Genomic DNA, 21,318 nt, shown 5'->3' with positions numbered 1-21,318 from the left:
GTCTTTGTTGGACTTTAGAAACCATTTCATTGAATCCGACTGACAGCAGCATTATTTAAAATTCTCTGTGTGGCAGTCAAAGCCACTCGCCGATGAGTGAGAGCAGAGAATGGGCCTAAAGTGTCGAGACTGGTCAATCAGCCCGACTATAATAACACGATAAAAGAACTCTTCAGTCCTATGGAGGGGCACGAGTGTGACAACCACCCGAGAAATCTGCTTCGTCTTGATGTTTTTACAGCTCAAGTGCACATCTGTACCCTCGTTATGATCGATGATAACGACACCAGTTTTAGCTTTAGGCCACGGGACATATTACATTTTAGTCTTGGTAACTATTTAGATTAGAGCCTGCAAGTTCCATGTGTAGGTACTAGTAACAAGAAAGTAACTACACATGTAAGCTCATGTGCAGATACACATTAGGTACAAAGATGGCACAAGCCAAAACATCGGCAACTACACTTTGTACACCTTTATTAAACCTGGCACATTTGTAATTACCTGTACTTCCACTTACTCTCTTGTCCCCTGTACCTGCACATGGTCATCTAAAGTGTTCCTTTGTCTTTAAATAGTTGATGTATTGAGATGGGGCTTTTACTTGAACACATTCTGATATGGGTGTATTATGCTGAAAAAGGGCTTCATTGTTTCTAGTGCACGGCAGAATCAATAATGGAAGATACCGACATGACATGGAAGTGCAGCTGTACCCGCATTCTTTGTTTGAGTTTCAAGGAGCTCTGATGTTACAGTATAGAGTGGGCGAGCTCAGCACATTCAAAGGCCCATGTTTTTCTACAAACTGTAGAAAAGAATTTTTAATGGCCTTGAAGAAAACTGAGCAGAAGCATGACATAAAAGAAGGCATACTTTCCCACAATGCATCATTGTGCAGTAACCCTGGTTGGGTAACTTTCCATGCTAAGTGCACACAATGGCAAAAGTCATGTTGAATGGTTCATTTGATTGAGCTAGATGACACGAATAGGGGGGACTCAGGATGCTCAGGGTATAAATGGCATTTCGAGTCAAACTGAGTGACAGACTCTTTCCAGTACCACATATTACAAAAATATTAGAGTTATAGTGAAAAACAAATCTCTGTTACATTTTCTTATTTTGCCAGTTTCTCATTTGCTCATTGCTATTGCAAATATTATAAATAATAATAATAATGCATTGGTTTTATATAGCGCTTTTCTGGACACTCAAAGACGCTTTACATTGCATTATTCATTCACTCCATACTCGGTGGTGGTAAGCTACTATTGTAGCCACAGCTGCCCTGGGGTAGACTGACGGAAGCGAGGCAACCAGTCTGCGCCATCGGCCCCTCCGACCACCACCAACCACTCACTCACGCATTACATTCGCTAGGCTTCCTGGTGTTACCAAACGGTCTCCCATCCAAGTACCGACCAGGCCCTTCCCTGCTTAGCTTCCAAGGTCTGACGGGATTGGGCAGAGCATAGGTGGTATGGCCCATATTTATTTATTATATCCATATTTCTCCCAATTTTTTCCAAATTTTCCCTGTTTTTTACCCAATTTCCCCCCCTATTTTTGTCCCCAACTATGTCTCCGAGCTGGCCTGGTGTCGCCTCGGGGTCCCCCCAGAACAGCTGGAGGAGGTGTGTGTGGATCGGGAAGTTTGGGCATCTCAGCTGAGACTGCTGCCCCAGCGACCCGGCCCCGGATAAAGCGGAAGAAAATGGATGGATGGACAATTTTTCCATATTTTTGCCACAATTTCCCTAAATTATTCCCAATCCCCTCCTGGAACCACCACCTTAACATGATGGAGGGGTTTGAGCACCCGAATCATCCTGGGGCTCTGTTGTCGGGGGCTTCGTGCCCCTGGTAGGGTCTCCCATGGCAACAAGGTCCTAAGTGACGGGTCAGACAAAGAGCGGTTCAGAAGCCCCTTATGAGAGACGGATGGATGGATGGATGGATGGATGGATGGATTATTCCCAATTTTCCACACATTTCTTGACATTAGAGATGAACCCGATATTGTAAATTTGCATATTGCACATTATTGTCCTGTTTTCTGGTTCTGGATGACAGTATCGTTCAGATATCGGTATCGAAAACCAAGTGAAAAGTGTAAAGTGATAGTGATACCCAGCCCTAGATGCAAGCGCCGAGACCTTCTGTGGACTGTTTTAAACAGTGGATTGACGAGTCGGTGCCAATGGGGGAACAAAAAAGGTGCTTGGTAAAGATCCCAGCAAATGCAGCCTTCTCAACAAACTGTCCACTGTACTACGAGAAAAAAGACTTGAGACGATAAAACGTAACCAAAAAGAAAAACCCGGCAGTCACACTAAAACAGATGTCTCCTCTCTGGCTGGCAGCGTGCTAGATGGAATCGCTCATTACTCTCACACCACTCCGAGGTTCAAATGAGGATGCTTGGCTCTCCGAGGGCCCCCCCCCCCATCTTTCAGCCAAGCAAAGTCTATACACGAGGATCCTTGGAGAGGCAGCAGGGAGGCATCTTGAAGCAAAGTTAAGTTCACTTTGCCTCGTCCCCCTCTAGGGCGCGGGGCGCGTCACTTCGCTACTTGGGATGTGCACAGTGAAAGCGTGGGGCGCGCGGCGGCAATAATCCGCCACACCTCATTGGGCAGACTTATTGGATCTTCCCTTGCAAGTGAGGTAAGTGCTGTGCTAAATTGATTCATATTTTTTGGTGGGGTTGGGGGAGAAGGGGATGGGCCGCCATTACATTGAAAATTACATAGGCAGGGACAATGCGGCGGTCGGTGATGCGTTACAACTTACAAGGAATGCACTTATGGGTCGCTCCAATCTATCTCAATCGTCTCAGCAGACTTTACTTAACAGACGAGATTGGAGCTAATTGATCATATTAACGGATAGTGGCAGGAGGAGCAGCCCTAGAAGTAGCAGTGGTCGCGGTGGAAGAACTAAAGTCGTTAGAGGTAGCAGAAGTAGGGATAGTAATATTTCTCTTTTTGTAGTACAAGCTGAGCAGCACTCTCAAGTCTACTAAAAGCTAAGGCTGCAGAAGTGGTAATTATAAGGAATGGATGTAGCAGTTGTGGCACTAGGTTGAGCTCATGAGACTGTTATCTTAGAGGGAAGTGCGGGATGTGAAGCAGCTGTAGAAGTAAACTACCGTAAATCAAGTCAACTTAAAGTGATACTGCACAGCCGTATCGCGTATCGCAAGTTGCTTCAATATCGGCCCAATCAAGTACTGTATTTGGCTGTGTTTTTCCCCATTTACAAACCCATAGGATGAAGTCTCCAGGACAACAGGTGGCGCTGTCATTGTCACTGAGTCATGATCAAGGAAGAGGATTTGTGATGCTGCACCTCTGGCTGCTCGGCTTTGTGACGACGGCACTAGAGGCCGCCATTGCTGTAGTACCTCCATATAGCCGCTAGTCTCCCATTGGAAAGCATTGCACTTTATAAAAAACAACTTTAAAGCCTGGCTAGATATTCCCCCCTTTGATAACGCTGGGTTAGTTACAATTAAAGAAACCAGGAACATTTTTCCAAATCTCGTACTAATGAGGGTCGGACTGTTGGAGCTGCGCGAGCTACACGTCACGTAAGGGCCGAGTCTACAGTGAAGATCCCGCCCTTATGCCCTTTTTAGGAACATGCTTCGTCAGAGCTGGGGAGGAGGAGTCTGGAAATCTGCCATGACTTCCCCCTTGAACGTAGTTATTCTGTCAAATGGGGAGGAGTGAGTAATGCCGGTCTATTAATAATATGTCTATGTGCCGTACGTGGTGTGCATGGTGAATTTGGGAAGTGTCATATGTTTTGAAGCTGCTGAACACACTTATTTAGAAGAAGAAGAAGATCTTTATTTATATAGCGACTTTCACAGACATATATTCACAAAGCGCTTTACATGAGACAATTGTATATTCACTCCATACTCGTGGTGGTAAACTACGTTTGTAGCTTCAGTTTCCCCTGGGGGAGACTGACAGAAGTGCTATCGCGACTGCACACGTCTGCGCCAACGGTCCCTCTGAGCTTACATTCACTCACACATTATTCATCCTGGCCTATTGTACATGTTTTTAGTGGTAGGGAAACCGGAGTACCTGGAGGAAACCTACACAGACACAGGGAGAACATGCAAACTCCACACAGAAAGGCCCCGTCCAGGTGGGAATTGAACCCTGGACCTTCTAGCTGTGCTACCGTGCCGCCCAGTGGAGAATCAAAATCAAGTACCGCTGTTTAGTATAACCAGTAAAAGTCATTTTACTCGAGCAAGTAATAATGATGTTGAGGCCTTTTATCTCCATTCTGACACAATGCAACTGGTGCATAAAAAATAACGAAAATGACTGCATTTCCGAGCCATTGAGCCTAACATCGAAGCTAATTGAAAGAATTAATGAATGTGGAGACCCAGAACCAGAAGTGTGTTGAAAGCAAGACTTGTATGAGAGATGGATTTTTCTGACTCAGTGGAGCGTAGTGTGTCTGTCTGTGTGGACGTCTCTATCCGGATCCAGCCGAGAGAGGCAATGTTCCACCGCACTTTACCACATCAGGAACCATCTCGTCCATTAGACACATCTACATGATCAAAAGAGTGTAAACAGGACAGACCGGCACCAATGTTGCCGCCACAAATTGCATCAACCACGCTTTAGCGAACATACCTGCCAACATGCTTTTATTCCCTATTACTCTTTAAAAGTGGGATTTTAGCATATGGCCCTGAGGTGTGTGAAGGTGTTTTTTGTAAATCGAAAATAAACGTACAAAATAATCAAAAAATGTGACATATATAATCAATGTTCAAGAAGATAAGAGATTTTTTTATTTATCCAAATTTGTATTAAGAACAACAGCGGTGCCAAAGCTGATCCCTGTGGCAATCCCATCTAAACTTCAATAACTTCTTCTTCCAGCACACTTGATGATGTCATGAGCACACGTGGACTCACCGTTGACGACCACTGCGATGTCCACAAAGTCGATCTCCCCTCTTGCCTCCACGCTCGCCTCACACCGGTACACTCCTTCGTCCGCCTTGGTCACCTGATGGATTTGCAGGTTGTTGTTGGGCAGCACCAGGTACCTGCCTGAACACGACAGCGCAAAACAACAGTTAGGAGGAGGGAATAAACTCATGAAGGAAAGATAGGGAGCTTTTCGGAAAATTGCCAGGTTGTCGTAAGGAGCCAGTCAATCACATTACGCAGATAAGGCCCGTGTAGATAAACAGTGCTCTAATTACAGGTTTGATTGTGTTTGGGGGCGAGATAAGCCACAAACTCTATCTCTTTCTACTAAATATTTACCTTAGCATTGCAACTACACTGAAACCTTTCAAATAAAAACTCTTCATTTTCAATTCATTCCATCGGACAGTTTTTAAATCGTGTCTAAAACAGAAAAGGGGGACTTTAAATGTGATCTTCCTGGATGCAGTTTCAGGTTTCAGTTCTTGCAGCTGCCGCGTGCTAGAAAATTACTGTGTGGGTTTCTTCCTCGGTGCAAATGAGGCGACGCATCCTTGTTATTTTTAATTGTACCCGGCACAACACTGATAAATTCATAGGAGCATGACTGGCAATAAAAAAAAAAAAGACATTCATAGAGGGGGCTTATGGATTCGCGATCCTGTTCTTGCGAGATGTGAGGAGTCTGAGTCACTGTGCAATTGTACAAATGTATCATCCAGATTTCAGCCTGGAGCTATTTGTACCACCTTGTTATGCGGTGAAACTAGTCAAAGTAGAAGAGAATTTCCCCAAAAGAGTCGCTTCTCTGCATAAGGATAATTAGACTGAAAATAAGGTAGACTGGGGGCGAAGACGAATTTTCCAGACCTTTTAATAAAACAAAAAAAATCTCCAATGTGTTACCAGGCTGGACAGCTTCAGATCCAAGTAAGGATGTTCAAAAACCCAATGTCGATGTGAAACCCATATAATCATTTGACGGCATATTTACCAAACGTGCCGATCTAATGGGTTAACTCTCCCTAACTGTCCCAAAATACCCCATTAATAAAACGGAAAATCATGGTTTTAAACAGCACATAAAATATTCATTAGCTTCATATTTAATGGACTCGACATCAGTTTAATGATGCTACGGCGAGTTACTTTATGCATTATTTCACTCACAGGCTTGGCGTTCTGCTCCCCCGGTGGATTACATATTCATGACCAAATAAAATGAGTGTAAAAAAGCACATTGGCACTTTCTATAAATAATTGGAGTCGGTGGCGTCGAGGGAGTTGTTGGGAAAATAGAATATAGATAAAGACGGTCGCATGTTTTCACTGGGTTTTGCGAGGAATACGGTGACACGGAGGACATTTGGTAAATTAAAAGAATTCTATTGTGCCTTTTTGAAGAACTTTTTAGTTACTTTTATAAATCAAATCTTTTATTTCATCTTTGAATCCGTGGGAAACCCAATGTGCTCTTGATAATATAAATACTTTTGCTAATGGAGGGCTTTATACAATCTGGTTTAAAAGCTCTCAATTACAAGAAATGTACAAAGATTCATAATAGACGAGCGCTGTGAGAGGAATTCTTTAGAAAGAATAAATGTGTTTAGATTATAGATGACAATATGGCACTACTGTAATTAGCAATCTGTCTGTATCCATCAACAACACGACTACGCTGTTGAAATGATTGCTATTATCTACAATAAAAGACAAGCCATGGACTTCGACCCCGACCCAGAAATGGTAATAATGTCTATGATTGGGCATTGAACGGCACAGCGGGCGCCACTTTACAATTTTACAGAAATGAACCCTTGTCAGTTTTACTCCCTATTCATTACTATTAGTACTTACAAGACTGGTTTTCTATAATAATAAACGTTTTTTAACTACCCTTTTCATTTCAAACAAAAGCAAGTCCATGAAAACGGCCGTGGTAAATCAAGGACTTCTGCAGCACAGAACTGCACCGCTGGCCTCTCCACTGAACTCTCCTCTCACTGCGATCCAGACCATCCCTGCTTCACGCAAACCAGAGTGAAGACACAACAGAAAGTGACAAAAAAAGGTATGAAAAATCAACAAAAACGTGACGGAAACACGACAAAAAGCGTCAAAACAGTGACAAAAAACATGTCAGAAAAGACAAAAAAGCAATGAAAAAGCAAACAAAAACATAACGAACACAAGAATAATGTGACAAAAACGCAGGATCATTTTTGTAGGTTTCAAATGAGGCGTTACACTATTGCTCTCCAGTCCAAACCTTTTAGATTTGGGTAAAGCCGAGCTGGAGAAAATGCGCTGGGCAAACTGGCATGGTCTGAGTGCCAAATTCTACACATGCCCCTCTGCATGTCAGGATAAACCTCCCCACATGATCCAGAGCAGGGGTCACCAACCTTATTTCGCTGAGGGCTACTTTAAGAGCATTAAGTTGCTACCAGTTAAAAACAAATCCTAAAGACTTAAACGTACACTGTTCACTTATAGGTTATTGACCCCATATTATATTAAAATAGCTTTATTTTAAACTCATACTGAGTCACAAGAACCAAAATAACTGTAATTTTAAGAATTAGATTGAAGAAAATGAAGTGTTTTACACTTTAGAAAAAGTCCCAAGGGCTACTGGACATGCCCCAAAGGGCCCCTGGGTGCCCGCGGGCACCATGTTGGTGACCCCTGATCCAGAGATTGTCAAGAGGACGAGACCTTAAACTCAGCTGTTTGGTAAAAAACGATTGCACCCTCTAGCACACTTGGCAAACTGTGGCTCGTGGGCTGGATTCGGCCCCCAAGAAATTGTGTCCGGCCCTCGACTCTTTCCCTAATCGATGGGCGACAGTGGTGCAGAAGATCGGGCGGGTCGTCTCATGAGTCAGGGGTTTGAATCCTGCTCCTGGCATTGTGTCCTTCGGCAAGACACTTGACTCACTTTGCCTACTGGTGTATGAATGAGAGAGTGAATGGGTGACTGGTTCCTTGCTGTAAAGGATTTATTCATTTATTTTTTCCACACTGAATTGTGTTGTTGATCTCAGTGGACTCACATGGCTCTATTTCATTATTTATTTTTTTTTCATTTTATTTATTCATTTCATTCAAAAATGACAGAAAAATATGTATACTGTTCATGCAACAATACTGCGAAGAGCAATCCTACTTATTTTTACTTACTTATTATTATTTATTTTTTACAATATTTATAATTAAGTGAGTTCCAGATATAATTTCATTTACATCTTGCAACAGGAGGAAGTTGGGCAGATTTAAATTCATGTGATCGTCAGCCCTCGTGGCCCCCCCTGCTCTCACACATGCTGTTCTTTACCAGTGCACGGTCATAATGCTACGGCTGCTCATCGTGTTGTGCTTGGAGACTTACTGTGGTTCTCCTCTGTGATCTCCCGGTCCTGGTAGTACCACACCACCGCGGGCACAGGCGAGCTGATGACATCACACACCACCTCGGCCGTCTCGCCGTGCCGGAACTCCTGCGGCGACTGGACGTCCCGGAAGGTCAGCCGCTCTGCAACCACAAAAACGGGTACGGTTATTTTCCCATGGACATCTGCCCCTCTCCATCTCCGGCAAATACATCCGACGCTGCGCACAATTCAAATTCAAAACGCCATATCCACAGCCACTGACATATCACTGTATTGATTTGCATGATAAGTGTCTGAATCGGCCTTTCAGAGACTTAGCACAGCAAAATTATCACTCGATAAACCAGCTCCTCATGTGTTATTCATGGGGCAAACATGGACTCAACATCACTTTAATGATGCCACTCGCCGGCGTACTGTACATGCATTATTTCACACACCGGCTCTGTGTCTTGTACTCAGTAGAACCAAAAAGAACACAATTTTCCGTTTTAAAACATTTTTCTACTTTTTCCAATGACCTGATCTTGAATTCTAAGTAGTCCGGTCTTCTTTATAATTCCCCCACACTTTGCGCCGGTGTGGGGGTCGCCGTGAGGTCAGGCGGCGCGGTGATGATGTAACCTCTCCGCCGCAGTCTGCCGTCTGACTCTGGCTCTGGCCATTGGTATTGGCAGCGTTCTCTGTCTCTCCCCCCAATCAAATCCAACAACAGTTCAATCCCCGCTGTTTCCCGGGACACGGTCTGGACCAAACCGCACGTAAAAAGACTTCAGACAAACACGATATTCACCCATTACTGCGGCGCTGCCGACACGGAATCGATACGTCCAGATCAGCGTCAAGAGGAGGCTTAGTTCAAGGCGGATTCCCCCGAAGCATGATGTGAAGAGGCAGTCACGATGTCAGCAATAGATAAAGCAAACAAGTATGATTAAAACCATTTAACTAAATAGTAGTTTTAGTAGGGCTGGGTGCTGTAAACCATACCAGTGCGGTACTACCGGGATCGAAAAAATAAAAGTATCACAAGCAGGTACCAGAAAAAATATCAATCTTTAGAAACCATGTTTTGATGCTGTTGGTCCAAGGACAGCATTAAAGGCACTATACCTCATTTTGAACCCTTTTAAGTCCATGTAAGATGAGATAATACCCTAATATACCCTAACACCCTCCTGTCCCTCACCTCCTCCACAGAGTCCAGAGCTGGCCCTCCTGACCAGCTTGTTCAGTCTGTTCTTGTCCCGCTCTGTGCGGCCCGGGGCCCAGCACACGGCAGTGTAGTGGAGAGCAGAGGCCACCACAGAGTCATACAAAGTCCTGAGCAGAGGCCTGCTCACTCCGAACGACCTCAGCCTCCTCAGAAGGACCTCAGTCTCAGTCTCCTCAGAAGGACCTCAGTCTCAGTCTCCTCAGAAGGACCTCAGTCTCCTCAGAAGGACCTCAGTCTCAGTCTCCTCAGAAGGACCTCAGTCTCCTCAGAAGGACCTCAGTCTCCTCAGAAGGACCTCAGTCTCCTCAGAAGGACCTCAGTCTCCTAGGAAAGACCTCAGTCTCCTCAGAAGGACCTCAGTCTCCTAGGAAAGACCTCAGTCTCCTCAGAAGGACCTCAGTCTCCTAGGAAAGACCTCAGTCTCCTCAGAAGGACCTCAGTCTCCTCAGAAGGTGGAGGCCACTTTGGCCCTCCTCTTGGTTCAGTTTATTGTTGAGGTGAACACCCAGGTACTTGAAACTGTCCACCTCCTCAATGTCCTCCCCCTGGATGTTCAGCGGTGTGTGCAGTAGTGACTTCCTCCTGAAGTCCATCACCATCTCCTTCGTCTCACTGGTGTTCAGGCACAGGTGGTTGCGCTCACACCAGTCCACAAAGTCCATGATAACCGACTGGTTCTCCAGTTCGCATTGTTCGGTTTTCTGGTTCTAGATGGCAAATATTTTAGTACTGGTATCGGAAAAAATATCGCCCAGGCGTCAGTATCGTAAACCAAGTATCGCTGAAGTACCGATGTAAAAAAAAAAGCTCTAGTCGGTAGTGAGGTCATGAAGTCGGGTGCCACTTTTGCCAAGCTTGGCCACTTAAGAGAAACCGTTTAACCTTCACTTGTGATTTTCGACCACAAGAGTGCAAATCACATAAAAAAGGTGAAACTCTGGCTGGGAACTGGAGACTACACCGCATTCTGTAATAACTCAATATAATGTTACTCTTTTTTGATGACTGCAAACTATTTAAATACTATTGAAGTACTTAATTAAAACAAAGCATTCCAGCGCATTTGTTCATCATGTACGAGGGCGAATCGATTCTTTATCGAGTATCACAATACTTTCAATACTTGTGTTTGGAGGCGTTTTTGATCTGCACTCCTTTATTACATTGTGTTAATCACTTTTCAATCTAAACACTTCAATAAATGTCAAATGGCACACTAAAGCAGAAAAACTTGTCCATGTTAACTTCATTAAAATGGACCAGGGCAACACACTTCGTCAGGGCAGTGAACAAACGCTGTGGTTACACTTTATGATAATGGTACATGAGTTCATGCATGATTTTCATGAACTTATGTATGAATTGATGCATGATGCTCTCTGTCACTGCATCCAACAGATCAGTTTGTGGATACAAAACAACTTTCTCCAGCTAAACGCAGACAAAACTGAGATCATTGTTTTTGGCCCACAGGCACAAAGACAAAGTGTTATCAGTCACCTTGAGTCTCTCTCTCTAAAATCAAAAAATCATGTTCGAAATCTAGGAGTGATCATGGACTCAGACCTGAACTTAAACAGCCACATCAAAGCAAACACACATCAGCAGCTTTTTACCATCTGAAAAACATGGCTAAGATCAGAGGAATAGTGTCAAAACCAGAGTTAGAGAGACTTATCCATGCATTTGTCTCCAGCAGGTTAGACGACTGTAACGGCTGCTCACTGTCAGAGCTGCAGAACATCCAGAACCAGGAAATACGACCATATTAGTCCAGTGCTCCGGTCTCTGCACTGGCTTCCTGTCACTCAGAGAATAGACTTTAAAACAGCTCTGCTTGTTACAAGTCTTTTCATGGTTTAGCTCCAAAGTACATCTCTGACATGTTACAGCCGTATGAACCATCTCGGGCCCTGAGAACTTCAGGGAGGGGCCTCCTGGTGGTTCCCAGAGTTAATAATAAACACGGTGAGGCTGCGTTTCAGTTTCATGCAGCTAAAATCTGGAACAGTCTTCATGAGGACGTGAGACAGGCCTCAACTCTGACAATGTTCAAACCCAGGCTGAAAACTGTTCAGTACCTCTGCATATGTTTGAAAGTATTTTATCTGAACTCTTGCTGTTTTCTTGTAACTTCATGCAACTGTGAAGCACTTTGAATTGCCTTGTGTATGAATTGTGCTCTACAAATAAACTTGCCTTGCCTTCATAATTCATTCATGCATTGCTAAATCATGACTTCTCAAGATCAAACATGATCACATGTTGGTTCATGGACGACTTCATCCCTGAATTTAATGAATATAATGAAAATCTTAATAATTCATCACCATCATGAGGATCACAGAAGAATAATGTGAATTCACTAAAACAGCAACGAAATGGCAATAAAATAATCAACCAGTCATGATCATGAGGATCATGTATGAACATCATGACTCATATGGAGGAAATCTACTTGGACATTATGGGCAAAAACACAAAGTATAACTTTATAGGATACAATTTACGGCAATCATGAACTTATCCTTAATACAACATGATTTCATTATGACCATGTCCCCTCAACTAAAGTGGTGCCTTATCCTAAACCTTTAAACCTGTTAAAGACCAGCTCTGGACATATTATTTGTTCATGCTGTACTTGTAATAAAGGTATTTAAATATTTTTTTCCAAACAAAAATTCCAATTGAGGAAACAATCATTGCTTCTTTTTCAGGACTAAGGTGGACTTTAACAGGTTAAAGTTTAGGATAATGCACCACTTTAGTTGAGGGGACATAATTTAGTTTTATAAAGTAGATTTCCTCCATGTGAGTCATGATGTTCATCCTCATGATCATGACTGGTTGATTATTTTATTGTCAATTATTTCATTACATTCATTACAGTAGTTACAGGTTTAATTCAGGGATGACGTCATCCATGAACCAACATGTGATCATGTTTGTTCCTGAGAAGTCATGATTAGGCCATGTATGAATGTTTCATGAAATCATACATGAATTCATACATAAGTTCATGAAAATCATGCATGAACTCATGTACCATTATTATAAAGTGTTACCAACACTGTCAGTATTTTTAAAAAGCTAATTAAGTCATGTGATGCAAGTCATGTGACCTTAAATTAGGGCTGTACATATTTACACGCTACATTCACACACAACAGTTTAAAACAATAAGACTGTAGGTAAATGCATCGACACAGTGACAGTCTCATAGCAAAGGAACTCCTGATGCATCATGTACAGGTAGAAAAAACCCAGTCAGTAATATGAAGACTACAGCCTCAATAATATGAAGACTACAGCCTGCAACAGCACTGCTGAGAAGACGAAACCGGGACAAATGCACAATAATAAGGCCATGAGGCCACAGAGACCAATGAGACACCGTTTTAAAGAAAAAGGGCCATAATAAAAAGAAGGGAAAAGCTATTTCCTCATTAAGACCAGGGAAAGAGGAAGCATCAAGGGTGTGGATCCAAAATGTTTCTCTTCGTAATAGTTTTTTCAGTCTATCACTGATTGTTTTTCTCAGTGAGTTGGTGTGAGTTGATGTTAGTTTGGGCCATGGTTCTAAAGTGTTTGAATGTGGTAATCAATGTTTAGAGTTCTGATTGCATATTTGTTCTTTTTTCTGAGCCTCCCTTGAGCCGCCTTCAGACGTGCTCCCATGCTTAAGGACAAAATTGTTCAAAACTATTTACCCGCGGTACTGGCACCTTCAGGTGAAGCACATGCAGCCATTGTGCACACATGAACAGATCCACCACGGTAAAGGATCCAAAACAATACTCAACATTCAAGTGCCGCCTCGCTGCCAACTGTAATACCACATATTATACATGGGCCTGATTGTGTTTTTATGTTGGTCGAACTAAAGGAACGATCTGCGGAGCACAATCAATGCAATCAGAACTCCAAACATATCCAAACACTTTAAACCCAAGGCCCATACTTACATCAACAAACTCAAACGAACTCATTGAGGAAAATAATCATGGCGGTGACAGACTGAAAAAACTATTACGAAGAGAAACCTTTTGAGTGCCGACAACGGAACCGGCTGAACATCTCTTTCTCTCGACAAATCGCCAGATGACATGGAGCGTCGCGTTTGGAGCAGCGCTGTCCTTGCGCCGGGGGAAGATCTTTATAAATAAGTTTTGATTTGATTTATAATGTTCTGAGCTGTTATGACATAATGCGGTTCAACAGAGCGTCACACATCCTGTAACCGCAATCGCCAAAATGATTGTTTCCTTCATCTTGTGCCTTTTTCTCCAAAGCCTTTTCTGGAGTAAAACTTTGTGGCCTGGACCTGAGCGCCGTCCATCATGCGGTGTGGTGAAAACCCACACATAACTCAGCGCGGGCCCGTCTATATCAGTCTCCTCTTTGGGGCATTAGCATTTGGGGCGTGTGATTTATGCTAGGCTGCTCCTCAAAATGAGCTCCTTCCTCTCCCCTCACTCCCTTCTCTCCCCCGTCGGCTAACGTGTCTAGAATCTCCCCGGCTTCATTCAAGGGTGACTCTGCGTTTGCTCTCTGACTCGGCAGCAGCGGCGGCTCGCTCTGCGGCAACGCCGTCCCGCGCGCTTTGTGCTCGCAGAGAAGGACTTGTTCACATGTTTCCTGCTTGAATTGGTTTGTTGTTACAGCGGATGCAGATGGGTACAGGCTCAGTAAGGAGTAAACACACACGCATGCACACACACACACACATACACGCACGCACACGCACGCGCACACACACACACACACGCACACACACACACACACGCACACGTCAGACTGGTGAATGGAGAGATTCACTGCTTTTCTTTTTGATTTGGAAGGAGGAAGCCGATTTCAAGCAAGAGTCGACAGGAAGGAAGTTAAAGATATAGCAAAAGGGCTTTAACCTCATTTTTTTGTCACATTTTTGTCATTTTTTGGTCAAATTTTTATCACATTTTTGTCACATTTTTGTATTTTTTTTGTCACATTTTGTCACATTTCTGTCATATTTTTGTCATTTTTTTGGTCGAATTTTTGTCATTTTTTCGACAATTTTTGTCAATTTCTTGTGACATTTTTGCATCAATATTTCATCACTTTTTTGTCAATGTTTTCTGACACATTTCCATCATTGTTTTCATCTCAGTTTTGTTGCTATTTTCACAGCTTTTATTCCAGAAGCTTTTGGACTGGGGTAAAGCCAAACTGGAGAAAATGTAACCGGTTGAGGTGGGAGTTAAGGGGTTAAACCCTGATAGAAAGATCTCTTCTCATAATAATATTTGGAAAAGTATTTCACTTCATCCACGCTGGTTTTGGTTAACTTTGTGTCTTATTCTGTCCTCTAAGTGTGTTTTTCAACCACTGTGCCGTGGCACACTAGTGTGCCGTGAGATGTCGTCTGGTGTGCCTTGGGAAATTATCCAATTTCACATAGTTGTTTTTTTTTTTAAACAAATTCATTATTATCCACAAATAATGTACCGTTTTCGAGTGTCTGTGCTGTCTAGTGATCGGCAGAGTAACCACATTATACTCTTCCATATCAGGTAGTTCATTTCTTTGAGACAAGAGATTTAGTGATGTATTGAGGCATTGTGGCTAGCGAGACTATGGTGTTCCTGGTCAAGACACTTTGATGAGAACATTTTCTGCTGGTGGTGCCTCGTGATTATTTCAATGAAAAAAATGTGCCTTGGCTCAAAAAAGATTGATAAACACTGCTCTAGCAAGTGATCCCTGCATTCAAAGTGTGTTCATTACGGTGCCATCACTTTGGTAGCATGCTGTTAGCTAAAAGTGAAAGCTTGTTTTCACTGTTTTATGATCAGAGGTGGGTAGAGTGGCCCCAGCTTTGAAAATATTTTTACACAAGTAGAATGAAAATGTAGTGGCCCAAATATTTACTCGGCTAAAGCTCTATTTGCAGAGGATTAAAATGGTAAAAAGTCAATATTTCTGCCGTCCTCGGAGATTCTTCTGAGCGAATCTGCCGTGTTGGTAATTTGTTTTTCACCTTTAAAGTCATTCTGAAAACTCCTCAGTCCTTGGGTGATTCTCGTCCCGTGTGAATGGACATGTTGGAGTTTGGAAAGTTTGTAACCTTGGTAATGAAGTCTAAAGTAAGTGTTTTATTTGTGTAAAACCGTACAAGGACATTGTGTTCAGGTGATAGTCCTGAGCCGCTGCGACTCGACTAAATAAAGGCAACATCGATTTCAAATGAGTCGAAACCAGGGCTGCCCAAAAACACTAATTATCCACGGCACTATCACTGCTGCGTCACTTTGAGCAGCAGCGTGTCTGCGGCTTCGTGACCATGTGACCTGCCAGAGCGGCTCAAAGGAAAACCCGGCTCTGTCTGACTCTTAACCAAGGGAACCGGAGCAGATCGCTGGACCGACTGACAGAGAGTTTAAACATGAGCGCCATCTCAGCAGAGCGCCCGGTCTGTGGTCTGGACATAAGAACAGCAGCTGCACAGGTGTTTGGTCAGCCCGATGACCACTCAGCTGTGAGGCCTGAGAGGGCAGTGTGAGAAGCCCCGGCCTGAGCTCAGTTGGTCCATATTCCGCTCCATGTTAGGCCTTTGGTTTAGATGTGCTTTAGCCCTGAGAGTGCCCATTTGTGACCTTTGACCCTCGACAAGAGGTCAGTGACTCACACGTGATGGTGATACATTTACTACTGCATACTGATACATTTACTACTGCATACTGATACATTTACTACTGCATACTGATACATTTACTACTGCACTACTGATACATTTACTACTGCATACTGATACATTTACTACTGCACTACTGATACATTTACTACTGCATACTGATACATTTACTACTGCATACTGATACATTTACTACTGCATACTGATACATTTACTACTGCACAACTGATATATTTACTACTGCATACTGATACATTTACTACTGCATACTGATACATGTACTACTGCACTACTGATACATTTACTACTGCATACTGATACATGTACTACTGCACTACTGATACATTTACTACTGCACTACTGATACATTTACTACTGCACTACTGATACATTTACTACTGCATACTGATACATTTACTACTGCATAGTGATACATTTACTACTGCACTACTGATACATTTACTACTGCACTACTGATACATTTACTACTGCATACTGATACATTTACTACTGCATACTGATACATTTACTACTGCACTACTGACACATTTACTACTGCACTACTGATACATTTACTACTGCATACTGATACATTTACTACTGCACTACTGATACATTTACTACTGCATACTGATACATTTACTACTGCACCACTGATACATTTACTTCTGCACTACTGATACATTTACTACTGCATACTGATACATTTACTACTGCACTACTGATACATTTACTACTGCACTACTGATACATTTACTACTGCACACTGATACATTTACTACTGCATACTGATACATTTACTACTGCATACTGATACATTTACTACTGCATACTGATACATTTACTACTGCACTACTGATACATTTACTACTGCATACTGATACATTTACTACTGCACTACTGATACATTTACTACTGCATACTGATACATGTACTACTGCATACTGATACATTTACTACTGCATACTGATACATTTACTACTGCACTACTGATACATTTACTACTGCATACTGATACATTTACTACTGCATACGGATACATTTACTACTGCATACAGATACATTTACTACTGCACTACTGATACATTTACTACTGCATACTGATACATGTACTACTGCATACAGATACATTTACTACTGCACTACTGATACATTTACTACTGCATACTGATACATTTACTACTGCATACTGATACATTTACTACTGCACTACTGATACATTTACTACTGCACTACTGATACATTTACTACTGCACTACTGATACATTTACTACTGCACTACTGATACATTTACTACTGCATACTGATACATTTACTACTGCACTACTGATACATGTACTACTGCATACTGATACATGTACTACTGCTTACTGATACATTTACTACTGCACTACTGATACATTTACTACTGCACTACTGATACATTTACTACTGCATACTGATACATGTACTACTGCATACTGATACATTTACTACGGTACTACTGATACATTTACTACTGCACTACTGATACATTTACTACTGCATACTGATACATTTACTACTGCACTACTGATACATTTACTACTGCATACTGATACATTTACTACTGCATACTGATACATGTACTACTGCATACTGATACATTTACTACTGCACTACTGATACATTTACTACTGCACTACTGATACATTTACTACTGCACTACTGATACATTTACTACTGCACTACTGATACATTTACTACGGTACTACTGATACATTTACTACTGCACTACTGATACATTTACTACTGTATACTGATACATTTACTACTGCACTACTGATACATTTACTACTGCATACTGATACATTTACTACTGCACTACTGATACATTTACTACTGCACTACTGATACATTTACTACAGTACTACTGATACATTTACTACTGCACTACTGACACATTTACTACTGCACTACTGATACATTTACTACTGCACTACTGATACATTTACTACTGCATACTGATACATGTACTACTGCATACTGATACATTTACTACGGTACTACTGATACATTTACTACTGCACTACTGATACATGTACTACTGCATACTGATACATTTACTACTGCACTACTGATACATTTACTACTGCACTACTGATATATTTACTACTGCATACTGATACATTTACTACTGCACTACTGATACATTTACTACTGCACTACTGATACATTTACTACTGCATACTGATACATTTACTACTGCATACTGATACATGTACTACTGCATACTGATACATTTACTACGGTACTACTGATACATTTACTACTGCACTACTGATACATTTACTACTGCATACTGATACATTTACTACTGCACTACTGATACATTTACTACTGCACTACTGATACATTTACTACTGCATACTGATACATTTACTACTGCATACTGACACATGTACTACTGCATACTGACACATTTACTACTGCATACTGATACATTTACTACTGCATACTGATACATTTACTACTGCATACTGATACATGTACTACTGCATACTGATACATTTACTACTGCATACTGATACATTTACTACTGCATACTGATACATGTACTACTGCATACTGATACATTTACTACTGCATACTGATACATTTACTACTGCATACTGATACATTTACTACTGCATACTGATACATTTACTACTGCACTACTGATACATTTACTACTGCACTACTGATACATTTACTACTGCATACTGATACATTTACTACTGCATACTGATACATTTACTACTGCATACTGATACATTTACTACTGCATACTGACACATTTACTACTGCATACTGATACATTTACTACTGCATACTGACACATTTACTACTGCATACTGATACATTTACTACTGCATACTGATACATTTACTACTGCATACTGATACATTTACTACTGCATACTGATACATGTACTACTGCATACTGACACATTTACTACTGCATACTGATACATGTACTACTGCATACTGACACATTTACTACTGCATACTGATACATTTACTACTGCATACTGACACATTTACTACTGCATACTGACACATTTACTACTGCATACTGATACATTTACTACTGCATACTGATACATTTACTACTGCATACTGATACATTTACTACTGCATACTGATACATTTACTACTGCATACTGACACATTTACTACTGCATACTGATACATTTACTACTGCATACTGACACATTTACTACTGCATACTGATACATTTACTACTGCATACTGATACATGTACTACTGCATACTGACACATTTACTACTGCATACTGACACATTTACTACTGCATACTGATACATTTACTACTGCATACTGATACATTTACTACTGCATACTGATACATTTACTACTGCATACTGATACATTTACTACTGCACTACTGATACATTTACTACTGCATACTGATACATTTACTACTGCATACTGACACATGTACTACTGCATACTGATACATTTACTACTGCATACTGATACATTTACTACTGCATACTGACACATGTACTACTGCATACTGATACATTTACTACTGCACTACTGATACATTTACTACTGCATACTGATACATTTACTACTGCATACTGACACATGTACTACTGCATACTGATACATTTACTACTGCATACTGATACATTTACTACTGCATACTGATACATTTACTACTGCATACTGATACATTTACTACTGCATACTGATACATTTACTACCGCATACTGATACATTTACTACTGCATACTGATACATTTACTACTGCATACTGATACATTTACTACTGCATACTGATACATTTACTACTGCATACTGACACATTTACTACTGCATACTGATACATTTACTACTGCATACTGATACATTTACTACTGCATACTGATACATTTACTACTGCACTACTGATACATTTACTACTGCATACTGATACATTTACTACCGCATACTGATACATTTACTACTGCACTACTGACACATTTATACTGCACTACTGATACATTTACTACTGCACTACTGATACATTTACTACTGCATACTGATACATTTACTACTGCACTACTGATACATTTACTACTGCATACTGATACATTTACTACTGCATACTGATACATTTATACTGCACTACTGATACATTTACTACTGCATACTGATACATTTACTACTGCATACTGATACATTTACTACTGCATACTGATACATTTACTACAGCATACTGATACATTTACTACTGCATACTGATACATTTACTACTGCATACTGATACATTTACTACTGCATACTGATACATTTACTACTGCACTACTGATACATTTACTACTGCATACTGATACATTTACTACTGCATACTGATACATTAACTACTGCATACTGATACATTTACTACTGCATACTGATACATTTACTACTGCATACTGATACATTTACTACTGCACTACTGATACATTTACTACTGCATACTGATACATTTACTACTGCATACTGATACATTAACTACTGCATACTGATACATTAACTACTGCATACTGATACATTTACTACTGCATACTGATACATTTACTACTGCATACTGATACATTTACTACTGCACTACTGATACATTTACTACTGCATACTGACACATTTACTACTGCATACTGATACATTTACTACTGCATACTGATACATTTACTACCGCATACTGATACATTTACTACTGCATACTGACACATTTACTACTGCATACTGATACACTTACTACTGCATACTGATACATTTACTACTGCATACTGATACATTTACTACTGCACTACTGATACATTTACTACTGCACTACTGATACACTTACTACTGCATACTGATACATTTACTACTGCATACTGATACATTTACTACTGCATACTGATACATTTACTACTGCATACTGATACATTTACTACTGCACTACTGATACACTTACTACTGCATACTGATACATTTACTACTGCACTACTGATACATTTACTACTGCATACTGATACATTTACTACTGCATACTGATACATTTACTACTGCACTACTGAT

At 41.1% G+C, this 21,318-nt stretch overlaps 1 protein-coding gene across 4 annotated transcripts in view; it reads right to left on the bottom strand.

Annotated features, from left to right (window-relative positions):
* The window catches only part of LOC306981751 (neural cell adhesion molecule 2-like), a 453,723-nt gene that overhangs the window by 118,210 nt on the left and 314,195 nt on the right, over positions 1 to 21,318 (bottom strand). For all 4 annotated transcript variants that reach the window (XM_079581397.1, XM_079581398.1, XM_079581395.1 and 1 more), the window contains exons 4-5: positions 8,374 to 8,517; positions 4,962 to 5,099 (exon numbers count right to left, since the gene is read on the bottom strand). In XM_079581397.1, coding sequence (XP_079437523.1) covers positions 4,962 to 5,099; positions 8,374 to 8,517 — 282 coding nt within the window. The remainder of the gene's footprint in view (positions 1 to 4,961; positions 5,100 to 8,373; positions 8,518 to 21,318) is intronic.

Source organism: Gobius niger (genome assembly GCF_951799975.1).
Source record: "Gobius niger genome assembly, chromosome: 23".
Taxonomy (NCBI): Eukaryota; Metazoa; Chordata; class Actinopteri; order Gobiiformes; family Gobiidae; genus Gobius; species Gobius niger.
Note: the sequence above shows the minus strand (reverse complement) of the source record. Positions and strands in the feature narration are given on the sequence as shown.